General features: G+C 35.9%; 1 protein-coding gene across 2 annotated transcripts in view; it reads left to right on the forward strand.

Moving 5' to 3' along the window:
• CSMD1 (CUB and Sushi multiple domains 1) overlaps positions 1-13,769 on the forward strand; it is a 1,197,532-nt gene that overhangs the window by 758,557 nt on the left and 425,206 nt on the right. For both annotated transcript variants that reach the window (XM_063330346.1, XM_063330347.1), the window contains exon 7: positions 5,624-5,701. In XM_063330346.1, coding sequence (XP_063186416.1) covers positions 5,624-5,701 — 78 coding nt within the window. The remainder of the gene's footprint in view (positions 1-5,623; positions 5,702-13,769) is intronic.

A 13,769-nucleotide genomic window follows, 5' to 3' on the forward strand; every position in this document is an offset into this window, starting at 1 on the left:
GTCATAAAACATCACAGTTCATTCTCAACATGAGCAATGCTCCTCTAAATCTTCCCCCTAATAATAAAACTTCATTGAGTTCTTTAAATGTCATTGTAGTAAGGACTCACTGAAACTCACTGAAACTCTCTTCTTTTTGCAGAGATCTATTTCTGACCTACCATTAGATAGCTGATTAAAGAAGTAAAAAATAAAATTTCCTTAAGGCAGCTCTTTGCAATATATTAATTTTAAAAAATCAAATATTCATTGATTATTCTTTGAGCTAAGAAAACATTATAACGCTTATAATATGCTATATAGTAATTTGTTTAAAAATACCCCAAAACATTAAATCCTAGGTGATTGTAGTTAACAATAATTTTTCATAATATTTTGGACTAGGCATGCAAACCTTATGTGGAAAAGATGTATTCCATGAGATATACACAGGTGTAACTGAAATCAGAATCTGACAACCATAATGAAATAATTTCAGTGAGGTGCAAATAACTGAAAATGCGTTAGAAATCTTAGAACAGAACTATGATCTTACGGAATGATAAACAAAATCTTATACTACTCCTGTTCTAATTAAGTAATCTAACAAAGCTAATATGAAATCTAAAATTTATGTGAATTTGATTTGAATGTAAAATGAGTGTCATATAATCCTGATGTTTCAAGGAAGATCTGAAAGTCAGAACAGAACTACCCAGTCTACATGGAACTTGGGATTGTCTGACTGTCCAGGCTGATAGCTTGTAGAAGCACCGAGCTATGCTGAGAGGTTAGTACTACCATGCTGAGCACCTGGTGTGTCTTGGATTGTAAAGGCAGCATGAAAGTTGAGGCCTAAGAGTTCTCCAGCTGAGACAATTTCAAACTGTGAGTAATAGTCACGTTCTGTAGGAAGTCCTGAAGATTCTGCCCAGGAAGATGGTACTCATCAAGGCCACAAACAGCTATCTTGTCTACAAGAACAGGGAAAAAACCTTCCAAAACAAGGTCATCTTCCTTGTGCAATAGAGACATATTTGCTATGATTATGACAATGTCTAAAGGTATCATAGTACAGGTCACAGTCTGCTAAAGTAACGTGAAGAGGAAGAAGAGTCATTCCTCTGTACCAAGAGATTGAGACTTACCTTCTGAATAAATTTTGGCATCTTTCTTCAACCCACAAAGATGGACTTAGAGAAGCGTAAGAAGAGTCATGAACATTCATAAACGGATCTATCTAAACCCATGCCTCTCTCCAGCCATGAACTGAAGCAGAGTTGCAGACTTCTTGCATCCACATTTGCCAAAGAATTTAATGTCTACTACTTCTTGAAGGAAAAAACCCTTTCTTTTATTAGTTTGAAGTCTTACTCTTGTTAACTTCATTTGTTGGCCCTTCTCTTTTCATTATGTAGTCAATGGGTCATGAAAGGTCTTTTTGAAGTTCTTCAGACTGCAGTCTGTGTATGAAACTTCTTACTGAAATTTATCCGAGCTTAGTTATTTGTGAACATTTTGCTTAAATTCATTTATTATCTGAATTATCTGAACTTTCTCAACAATATTAGGTCTTGCTTACCCAAACATATACCAATGTTTTAAGTATTTAATGTTCTGTTTATTTTCATCTCTTCATTTAAGCTAACACAGGCAATTTACCAGTTACGTTTTATACTTCAAATGCCTTGGGCAAGGAAAATGTGTAGGAGAATTAGCTTTCTAGGACAATTTTTTCAATGGCAGAATGGCAGCAGATCTCAAATGTGTCAAGCCACCTTTATTTAGATACAGATATCGATTATTATTATTTTAAAGTAATCTAATAAGATTTTTAAAACATTGCATGTTAATTTTTAGAAGTACCTTTTCACAAACAACAAATTTGAATGCAATATATGTCTATATTATCTATGTATATAAACACACAGATTGTTACCAACAGTTGAAATTTTACTCATAGGTTCATCCTGGGCAACCAGGTCTTGGTGGCTCTGCTTGAGCAAAGGGTTTGGACAAGAGGTCCCTTACAACCTCCACCATTCTGTGATTCTGTGATTCTTATCCTTTCTTAAAACGATATTTTTTCTAAATTGTCATAATCTTTTCTGCAATGTAATTGTGCTTGTGGTAAAATGTATTTTCTTCACACAGGTTCAGATACATTAGAAACTAAGAGCTTAATAGCAATCAGAATCAGTTTGAGTGGAGGTTTACAGCTTGAAAATTTTACTTTAACTTTCATGATCCATTCAAATAATGCCAGGCGCATATTCTTTTCATGGCTGAGTTTAATTCAGCTATAGCAGAAAGTTAAGGAATACCACTGGTGCTTTCCAGTAGTCTGATAAGATTGTCTTAGACTTCCAGCACTCAGGTCTGCCCTCCTCCCTGAATGGGTATCTCGTCTCCAAAATAGCCTTGAAGTTATGATTAACAGAAAAGGTGAAGTGAGTTAATTCAGTTGGCTTAACTGAATGTTTAAGTGAAGATAGCAGAAAGCTATGCAAATTTAAAAAAATAATCACTTAAAAGGTGGAAAGCACTTTTCATATCTGACATTATTAACGTAAACACATTCCTCTTTTTGTGCTATTTAGTGGCAAATTAACTTTGAAATCAGGAAAGCTTTTTTAATGAAAGGGAAATCAGGAAGTAGAAAAGAAGTATCTCGGAAAAGCTATTCAAATGAGATTTAAATGGTTATAAAAAGTGCAAATTAGGGTATTTCTTCCATGTTACAGAGGGGATTGAACTGGTTCACTCAAAACACAGTGTTCAATGGTCTCTGTTTCTCTTTCAGAGAAAGACAGTTTCTATTTTAAAGACTATACTTGCTTAGTTCTTTTTAAAAATAGAAGAAAATACTATGCAGGCCACATGCAAAAACTTACATACACAAGTATAATGGAGGCAGAAGTTTGCTGTTTATGTCTCGAACTAACCCATTTAACTTCATGGATCCCTAAGTCTCACAGATACCTACATTTGGCTGTTAAAGTTCTCCAGACACAAAAGCTCATGTCACCTAATGTTACTCTCTAAAATGTAGGGATCTAGCTCGAGCAACCGTTATAAGTTTCTGCTATATTTTATGGAGAGGAAAAGGCATCTCTAGAGGATGATTCATTGTGCCTATCTTAGGAAAGGATGAATTTCCCCTTTGAGGTAGCTATTTTTCTTCATAAAACATACATTTTAGATGACTGATCTTAAGTATTGTGAATCCCCTATCTAATGTTCTTTCAGAGGGATACAGAATGCCTTTTTCTTGACATGTGAAAAACTCCAAGGATGGAAACTACAGGACCTTTTTCAATGCTTGACTGTCCTAATAGTGAAAAAGTTTTTCATATATCAAGTCAGAACCTCTCTTGTTTCAATTTATGTCCACTGTATTTCAAATAAAGCTGATGGCTATCATTTTTCCATATTCCCAAGAAGTATGCTTCAAGTATGTCTAACAAATGCCTTCAGTAGTGAACTCCCGCAAGGAATTTGAGCGATGATTGCTACTTTCACCTTAAATGGGGTCACAGGACAAAGAGAAGGAGGAGAGTACAGTTCTTTTCTCTGTCCACTGTATAACAGCTGAATGGTTTTACCACTCACCTGTGAATGTAAGCAGTGTGGGTTTTGAATCCTCCAAGAACTTCTTGCATGTTTTACATGACGTGGCTATTAATAAATTGTGAAATACATGCGGTGGAGGGACCGCAACTCCAGCCAGTTTCCCAATTATTCATTGCAAGAGTTGTGCTGTTCATTTTCCATCAAATATGGAATAATTTTAACAGACTGGTTATGCAGCCTAAGAAAACAGAACATAAGGTGGCATTTGATGGAAATTTTAGTACCTAAGTCTAGAAAGTAATCCTAAGGAAACCATATCCATGAGGTTTAACCTTCCAGAAGCCCTTGGGGATGTTAGCCTTATTGTCTACATTGATGTCTCTGTGTAATGTGTTCCTGTCTTAGAAGAAAAGAAAACACCACACTGCTATCAAATCCATTTCATCCCATGCGGCTAAAATTGTGTTTCAATCATCTTTCATCATTTGAACACCTGTGTTCCAGGTTTAGACGTAAATGTCTTCACTTGCAACATACATAGCACAAAAAGTACTTTCTGCAGTGCTTGCCCAATTTCAGCCCGTAGGAGAAGCCTGCTTCGCTCGGAGGCTGCAAAGGCAGCAAAAGTCCAATATAGAAACAAGTACAATGAAATCACAATTGTTCATGTGGTATTTAAAGACATGTTAACTTGCGCCTCCTACCACTTCACTTAGAAATATTTGCATACAGATCAGTGTATTGTGTTGTAATCTTAAAATTAATCCTATACGTTGAAAAAAAGTATAACTGATAATCTGTGGTCTTGATTTATATATTTATATAGTATGAGGTGTAAATTACTGCCATTTTAAAAATGCTTGAGTTGATTTTTGGTTTCTGTTTGTATCTAGGATAAATGGCTGCATTTTAGGATTCTTAACTACTGCAAGCTCTAGAAAAAGAAGTATTTAATATGAATCGGGAAAGGATTACTGCTTTTTATCATTTTTTTGTTACTGACATGCATCATCATGATGTCGTTCGCATTCTGATACACTAAGTCAGGCACAAGCTATTTTGCTATTGCTATTGTTTTTTGCACAGTAATTTTGAATTGTCCAGGCTTGTTTCACAGTTATATTCTACATCTAATTTCATTTTCAATTGATCAGGTTGTTCCCAAGTCAGAGAACTAATTAATTTCCTGTGAATGTGTCTTATATTTTTCCCCTTTCCTCCTAGCATTACAATTAAAATTATACCCCATGTGTTCCTTAATGTATAACTGCACTAGTTTCTCCTCACGTCTCTTCCTACTTTGCTCCTGATCCCTTCTATGGTGCCCCAGCTACTTCGTAGGGCTAGGCTGGGAGTTTATCAGCCATTCAGCTGGCTAAACAGAGAAAACAGATATTAAACCTCTGATGCATCTGTTTTCTCTCACCAAACTTTGTCCCTTTGAGAGCTCTTACTCTCTTTATAATTCAATCGAAATTGCCCTGTAGATTCAAAAGCGGTTAGGTGAGCCAAAGAATGTAACATACTGTGATCCTATAACCTTAATCTCTTTAGGAAACTGAACTAAAAACATGTCTAGTATTGAAGAGTGAATCAAATAAAAGCAGATGTGAATATCGCATTTAAAGCTTGTAGTCCTCAGATATGTGTTGGTAATGTACTGTACATATTATGTAGGAAAGAAGTTTAAAAAATGTTTAAATTCTGTGATTTAGAGTGTGATAATTATGATTCTATGATTAAGATTTTGCCATATGCAGTGGCAAACATAGGAAACCCTTACATCTAATTAGGACAAGTTTTTCTTTTACTTGACCTTAAGGAAACTTTAATTCAAAATATTGCAAATTCTGGTAATGCCTGTTTAAAAAGGACATCTTCTGAAACATGATAAATGGTTGTATTTTTGTAAAAATGTATTTGGATTATCACAGAAACTGCAGTTATTTGAATCTGCTTGTAGAATTCCTGTGTAGCTTTGTATTAATGTGATGTGTGATTTGGCTGCTATATGTCCTTTCTATAAGGTTTAATAATGAATTATCTTCTTTTTGTTTGCTTGTTTTCTCAGTGAAAAAAGCAATTGAACTGAAATCAAGAGGAGTCAAGATGTTGCCCAGCAAAGACAGTAACCACAAAAATTCTGTCTGTAAGTTGTTTATACCATTACCTTTAGTGACTGCATATATTTTCTGGAGTCCTATTAAATATACAAATCAAAGACAGAGGTGTTGGGAAGCTATGGTCATAAAATGGTTATTATGCTTTCAGTTGTCACTGATTTAGAACTCCACTGGTAATACTGAGGGTGTAGAAAGCAGAATATGGTGTTGTAATGTCTGAAAAATATAGGTATGTAGAAAAGTACCCTATTTTATATATCAGGATATTTTTGTAAATCAGGATATTTAGAAATCAGAGATGCAAGGCAAGTTAGCAAATCCAGGCAGAACAGTGCCATATGGAATTCATCAATTCAGTACTGAGGGCAGTGAAGGTATCTTAGCATTTTCTGGGTCTAAGTTTATACTTTCTGATCTTTTTTTCTTACCCTTAGTTAATGTCACAGCTCTAATTCTTCCCCCTCATTGCCACACTGTGGCCTGGTGGCTGCCTCTTTCCACTCCTGTGATATAGCACAGTAGCGGTTAAGAACTGCTGTAATTCTCAACTTCTCAAGAAGATGGAGATCACAGCATCACCTTCCCTTCATTGCATGCTCAGTGTACTCTGGAATGACATTTGTGTAGTCCCTCTACACCTTTCTCCCCATACATAGTGTAAAGGTAAAATCAAGATTCTATCTATGGGACTATGAGGCCGTTATTTTTTTTGAGCATCGCTTTCCCTGAACAACTGAGAATCTCAGTATTATCCTGAGAGCTCTTTCTCCATTAATCAGGCCACTCTAGAAAGAAGAAAAATAAGAAGATAATCTTACATTTTGGAAAGCAGAGAGTCCCTTAGCCCAAAAAAAGCCAGAGGGTAAGCCAGTGTTCACCCACAACTCATCAAAAGTGTTTCCATAATGACTAAGATATATTTGAATGAATTAATTTTTCACGTAATAACATGGGACTCAATGGAGTGTAACACGGGCTATGTTTGCCTCATTGTGTGCTATTGTGCAAGTTCAGAAAGAATGAGTGTCTTGAAGGCTAATGTCTAGGGGATGTGATTTGGTCTCTGTTTCTGCAGTGCATTGTTTAATGCAAAGTAAGTGTTCTGATATGCTCACTGTAACAAAAGAGGCATGACAATTTTCTGCTTTAAATATTGCACATTGATGGTGTGGCACTCGAAAGGAACTTTTTATGCAAGGTGTAGCAGAAAAAGTTGTGCCATCTCTTTGGTGTTTGCATCTGAATGGGTGATTATTTCATTATTTATAAGTTACTTCTTGGAGCTGTGTGATCTCTGCTTACACTCTCAGAGCACATGCTGTCAGACACCACATTTAATTACAGAAAGTGGAAGTAAGACAGACTATGGAAGAAATTATTATAAGGCAGTCTGCTGTTTACTTCAAATGTACTGTCTTTTGTCTTTTTTTTTCTTTGTGTTTCAACTTGTGAAGCTTTATTATCATGTCTGACTTTTCAGCATAAATCTAAAATGCATTATTATCGTTACTGTTACTTTCACATATATGAAGTTTATAAAAATAATAAGATAAAAATACAAACAGTCGGATTCAAATGTATCTTGCTGCTCTTTATAACTTAAGCCTTCAGTATTTAACCATTTTTCTTGCTAGTAATTACGTAGATGGAAAAAGTAATGGGGAATTCAGATTCAGAGAACTGATAAGAATGGATATTACCATTTGATGCCAGTTAGCAAATCTCTAAAAAAAATAAATTAAAGACTAACACCTCTCCCCATTTTTGCATGTTAGATTTTAATATTCTCTCTCTATAAAACAGAAAGCTTACTTTTGCATTTTGGTTTATGAGGGGTAGATTGAATGTGACTACTGGCATGGCAAATGCTGTGAGAGCATGCCCTGCAAACCCCAAGATCTGCAGGTTTCCCCCCGCTCTTCTTCCCCAACACAACCTGAGAGCAGCTGCAGAAAGCATTTCACAGTGACAAAACTGTTAGGATTTAGGCAGAAAACGTTACCAATGTACTGATAATTCCTTGTGGAATGCAGAATAGTATTGCAGTCGTGTACAGTCATATCTCACTCCTCTCCTCCTGGACCTGCCTGGATTCCTGGGTGCTTTCTTTCAACTGCTCTGCCATCCTTTTTATGAAAGTCAGGTAGCAAAGCATGGATTTGGGATATAAGTGCCTTGGTAGATTTACCATGGGAAAAAAATCATTATATTTTGTGTCACTCCCCAGGGAAAGAACAGTTTTTTTGTTTGTTTGTTTGTTTGTTTGTTTCTTCTTCTTCGGTAAACCTGAAGGAAACAAACCAAGTTATCTGGTTGCCAGAATACTCCTGCCAGCTAGCACCCGTTAGCAGTGGGCCAGATGCAGTTGAATCGTGATTAATTTATGCAAGGAAGTGAGAAAAGGATGGGAAAGATAATTGAACTAAAACATGGTCCTGGTTCATCCAAACTTTGCACTTGACAAAGTTTTGGGACAGTAAACTGGGAGGAAGTAAATGGACAGGCAGTTCTGGTGGTTACTTTTTCACAGTTGGTCCTCATTAGTGCTTGAGCTGCTACAAACGCTGGCCAAATCCAATGCTAAGCATATTTCCCCTTGGTTGTCTGAAGCTGATCCCTCAGAGGAGCAAGGAGAGAGCTTTAGTTTATGAATCTGCTTAGGGGAAGCAAATCCAATTACATCTGGTTTGGTGTCCATCTGTTCAGTTGCAGGCTCAGTCTACGCACTTTTGTTCCGTTACTTAGTCATTCTGATACATTCCCTAAGGAAGTTACTTGATCCATTGTCACTCTCATTCTAACATGGCATAAGCTTTAGACTCTGTGTCCCTAATGGTTGTGGCCTTTTTCTAAAACTGCTATGACAGTAGTTTGTATTGTGACTGATTAGATAAAAATATCATTTTGATTGCGGGCTTTTGTACGAGTGTGTTTTCATGGCAATATTCCCGCCCAGCAACTCTGTCAGAGTGACTATTACCTCTAAATATCTGGGTGTTACCGCTACGGTAGCGATGTTGTACAGGGAGCATCCTGTATATCCAAGAGAAGGAGAGCCCTAATGAAGTGGGCCATGAGGACAGACTATCATTAAGCAGCCACAGCCCTTCTAAAAGGCTCATATTCTAGGCAAGTAGGAGACCTTCATAGTTTATCTTTTCAAGTCTAGCCTTTGATATATATCAGGCAGTTACTGCTGGTTATTCCACGTGTAAAGGATAACGAGTCAGTGTAGGTCTTGATCTCTTCAGAACACCAGCTTAGAGAATATTGGAAGGCAAGGCCATAACTGGCACCTCTGTGAATCTTTGTCCCCTATGTGGCCTGCAGCAGCTGAGGGGCAGAGCAGGGTTAGGAGAGCAGGCAGCTTTAGCAGCCCCTAATGCCCCCAACGCTAGTGCTGCAGTCTCGGGGCAGCCTCCCGCTTCCAGGCCTCCTCACCAGCAGGAGGACAGGGCACAGAAACACAGCAAGCTCCCGGTGAATGCCACGGCAGTTCAGTGAGGTGAGAGCCATCATATAAGGCAAAAAATGGAAAAGCTTATGAGGTTTATGTGGTGCATGCAAATCTGCCAGTGCAGTAACGCTAGAAAGGGAAGGCAGCAGGAAGAATGAAGTGTCTGTAAGAGCTGATTTCCTGGGTTTGCTCCAGCCACACAACATAGCAGACTGCAGGGAACGTCCACATTCTGGAATAGCAACGAAGATTAACAGATGTGAATCACAGAGTGATTCTTTAAAACATATGGCATTCATATTGCACCATGTTAACAGTTCATAGTAATTACTGAATTAGTGAGCGAGAGGTCTGTAGCTAATCTGAGTAAAAACCTCTTAAACTTCACAAAAGCTATTTCAGGCTTCTGTAGTATTATTTGAAAATATATTTCAGAATACCAGTAAAACACATGTTAAATGGTTTGAAGAACATGATTTTAGCATAAGATTAATACATCTTATGAAGGCTTAGCTACCGAGTTTATCTAAATGGTTCTTCACCCTGAAGATGATAAAAAGAGCTATTTTAAGACAGTGATTTTTGCCACGTAGAGCCAAGGAACAAATGAGTTTACAGACTAAGTATTGGTTGGTTGCAGCACATTAAGGTGAATTAATGGCACATGCTGTTAAAACTATAGTGATTAATACCAAAGCAGGATTACATTGGTCATTCTGTGTAAGAAAGAAGGAGTGACAGCAGTCATTATCTATTTTGTTATTGGGTAACTCTGACAAAAATGGCTTAGTACATTGCAATGTAAAGTTAAAAATATGTTCATGTCAAAATTTAGGATGGAATTTTGTTGCTTACCAATATATTCCTCATATTTAAAATAAATTGGCAATTTCATCTTCTTGACATTTGGCTACTGGTAAATTTACTTTGATAGAAGTAAAATGATGACTAATAAAATTTTTGCGCTTCTGTTAATGAAAGAGTATTTCCCTAAGAAGGACAGTATTGGACTAAATAGTTGCACTTAGTAGCACAATTTTGGTTTGTTCTTATTCCTTAGTAAAGAAGAATTTATTTAAGAACTTTCATATTTTGAAAAGATCAATACTTAGAAATCAATTGCAAACCAATGTGCAATCAACTTAACAAACTGATACTACAAGCGCTGAAGGTAATCTCAAGTTACAGTTTTAAAAGGTAAAACTATTGCTAATTACTACCTGTTTGTAATGAAATTTCTCATTTGTCATGAAAGAAATATAAATTTATTATGTTTGATATTTTAGTTCTCTTCCTCATATTTTTACCAAAATTATTGTATTGTTTAATTAATTTTTAGGATATTTTTCCCAAATTACTTTAGGATAAATGAAAAATTGTAAAAAATCCATATTATTATTTTTAAAGTGCACATGTAAAGGGAAAATTTCCACCAAAAATTCAAAATATTTTTTTGTGCTTGTATTCCATTGAGTCTTCACAGATAAAAACCGATTTCTTATTAAATTTGAATTTTCACAGGCTATCACGTGCTGTGTCGGGGTCAAATCATAATTAAGAAATACTGTCAAATAGTCTTTGTAAGTTTTTTGAACAAAACTTTGGGGGTTGTTTACCTTGTTCTGATACACGGGTGATCAGTTTTCCATTGCTTTTGAAAAAAAGCAGAGAAACACAAAAAGAAGGACAGCATATCAAGAGACATACTTCACTAATTTTTGGGAGGGAAACACACCAGCATCGTATTTTATACTATTATCTGCTTTGTGCCCTTTAAAAAGAGAAAATTCTAATTGCGGGTCTTAGGATTTCCTTTTACAAATCTCACTCTTCTAAAAAATTCTTTTTCCTGGGCTCTTCATAAAACATTGCAACACAAGGATGAACAGTGTCAGGATTCATCTGTAGCTCTTTTCTGACCTTTGTTGAGCATCTATTCAGCACCTTTTGTGTTTAGTGTCAGATGTACTCCTTCTCTTATAAGGAAAACAGGGACCTTTGCCTAAAATAAAAGGATCTGAAATACCTGCATTTAAGATTGAGATTCCTCAGAGGAAGACAAACTAGAAGACTGTTGTGTGCTAAGATCAGTATGGAGGCGCCTTGTTCCCACTAGTTTCTACAGGCTTTCTCTCTGACGGTCTCAGTGTTCTCGGTGGAAGTTACTCTGTGCTTGTGTGCTGCATTGTATTACATTAATTTACAGGCACTGAAAGGATTCTCATTTGTAATTGCCGAAGCAGAAACTTCCTAAGTGCTTACACAGTATCATAAACTCTCCAGCCTTTTCACTCATGAAAGCTATTTTTCATTCTTTCAAATCCCACAGCTTGAAAAGGAAAGCATTTTTCAAGTTTTCATTTATATCGTGCATCTTTACAAATGAGAGAAAAGATTGTTTATAACTTACTGATGTATTAATTACAAGATTAGGAAGAACAAGACTTAAATAACTAAGATTTTCTGGGTCTAGCATGTCTGTGAATACCCAATTTGACATTAAAAACCTTTTTACAGAAATACTGAGCATATGTTAAATGTTCAGTTAAAAATAAAGAAAAGAAGAGGGAAGTAGTATTTGAAACACTGGCACTTTTATACAATAAGTTAAGGGATGGATCCTGGAGTCTTTAATATTAAAAGTATCCTTGTTATGTAGGTATATGTATATTTGTATGTATACACACACACACACACGTATATACACAATTGTAGATAAATACGTAACACGTAGTATTCCATTACACCATTTACTATATGTCTAATAAGAGATTAATGTCTATATTTCCCCTTTTCCTGGGTATTATAGGATGAAATTGGGCAGTAGGAAAAAAATAACTGCAGCATTAACCTCTAACAGTTTTATAAAGCTTTAATAAAACAGGAGGGATAATTACCCTGATATACTTTGTCCTATCGTAGAATGTAATAATACAGGGTTGCCCAAGTGTTAAAGAATTTAGGATTTTCAGAGAAGATGAGTATCCCTATGCAATGAAATTCTACAAGTAAATTATACTTGGTGTTTCTAAATAAGCCTTCATCACGGCAGGAGTTTAAATATCTTTTAAAATACTATGCAAAAATCTTGCTGTGAAGAGAACTACTGCCTCAATATATTTCTGAAGAAAAGCATCACTTGTAGCTACAAGCCAAACAAGGTGCTTCATCAATTATTTAATAAATCACTTGCATATATAATTTGTAAAATAACCAGGAGAAAGTGTCTATTAAGATATGTAAAACAAGATGCAATCTGATTGAATTATGGATGGTTAAAATGAATTGTTATCCAGCTAGGAAGCTGAAACTGCCATTAAATAATTTTTATATACAATTACAGAACATTACTGATTATCCAAAGTGAATGTTCATACTGTAGGCTAAATTGACATAGAATTTTGTTCTTTGCAAAGTCAAAGACTTAAGAATAAGCAGCCTACTTTTAGCAGTTACAATCTTGTATGAATTAACTATCCATATGAAATTTAAATATAAACCTTAATTCTTTTCTATAGCTTCTATGTTGGCTTAACTCCCGTGTGCAGCTCTGGTAGAAATATAGATGTGGGCAGTAAATAGGTTAGCAAAATGAAGTCTCTGTAGATTCAAATAATGTATGTAAATTATGAAGGCATTCAGAACTTGTGGGTGGATGAATTCAGACTTACGGAACATAAAAACATTAAAACAATTTTAGTTAACGAAAGAAGTATGACACTGGTCTATTCAGTGAAGGTGTGCTGCAGAATATAGATACCCTTACTGTCAAGTCCTTCGGAAGAGTCAGAGACTTCCCACCTCCTGCAAGGAGATTTCCACTTTCCACAAAGGCTAATATTGCAGTTTTAAAAGTTTAACACTAGCTGCATAGCTCATGCATGTTGAGTATGTATTCAGATCCTGGTTTTCTAAATACAGATTGTGGGAGAATATCTGCAGTTTGATAGAAGGCCTTAGACTATTTCCCTTCTTCAAAATTTGTACTTTACATTGTGAAACAATTTGGAAAATAATTTCAGCTGTGTTGGCATAGCATCTCACTGTCAGTTGTTAGCTTGTCACACTGAAATGTATCTATTCCTGCAGCTCTTCTGAGCAGAACTGCAAAGTGCCAGTGTCAGGTATGTTTGGAACGGGGGGGGTTGTTAGGTGACAGCTAATTTATCAGCTTCGGACCAGTTTGAATCCACTCCTCCTTCTTCACTTGGAAAAAGAAAAGTAAAAAATTTACACCACACTTGAACCTCAGTGATGTGCACTGAAGAGCTTGAAATACATTTGGAATGAGACCAAAAATCCCAAGAATGACCTAAAATGGAAATAAATACATTGGGTTACATTTGGAAGGGCTTATTGCTGATTTAGGGGGATAGGATTATTTGCATGTTGTGTCCTACCACTGATTCACTGAAATTGATGGAACAGGTTGTTCTTTAAAAAACAAAAAATGTTTACTCAACCACATAATTTTAAAAATATAAACAGAAAGAACAATCCAGAAAAATGTCAAAATACCTGGCTGAGTTTTCTGTTATGTGTCAGCATACTTAAAAAGAAGGGCCTGTTAAGTGTGGTGGTTTGGCTTATATGTACGCTTCTATAATACAAGCCACCTGAACTCAGGTACGAGTGAC

Source organism: Chroicocephalus ridibundus, chromosome 3, assembly GCF_963924245.1.
Source record: "Chroicocephalus ridibundus chromosome 3, bChrRid1.1, whole genome shotgun sequence".
Classification (NCBI taxonomy): domain Eukaryota; kingdom Metazoa; phylum Chordata; class Aves; order Charadriiformes; family Laridae; genus Chroicocephalus; species Chroicocephalus ridibundus.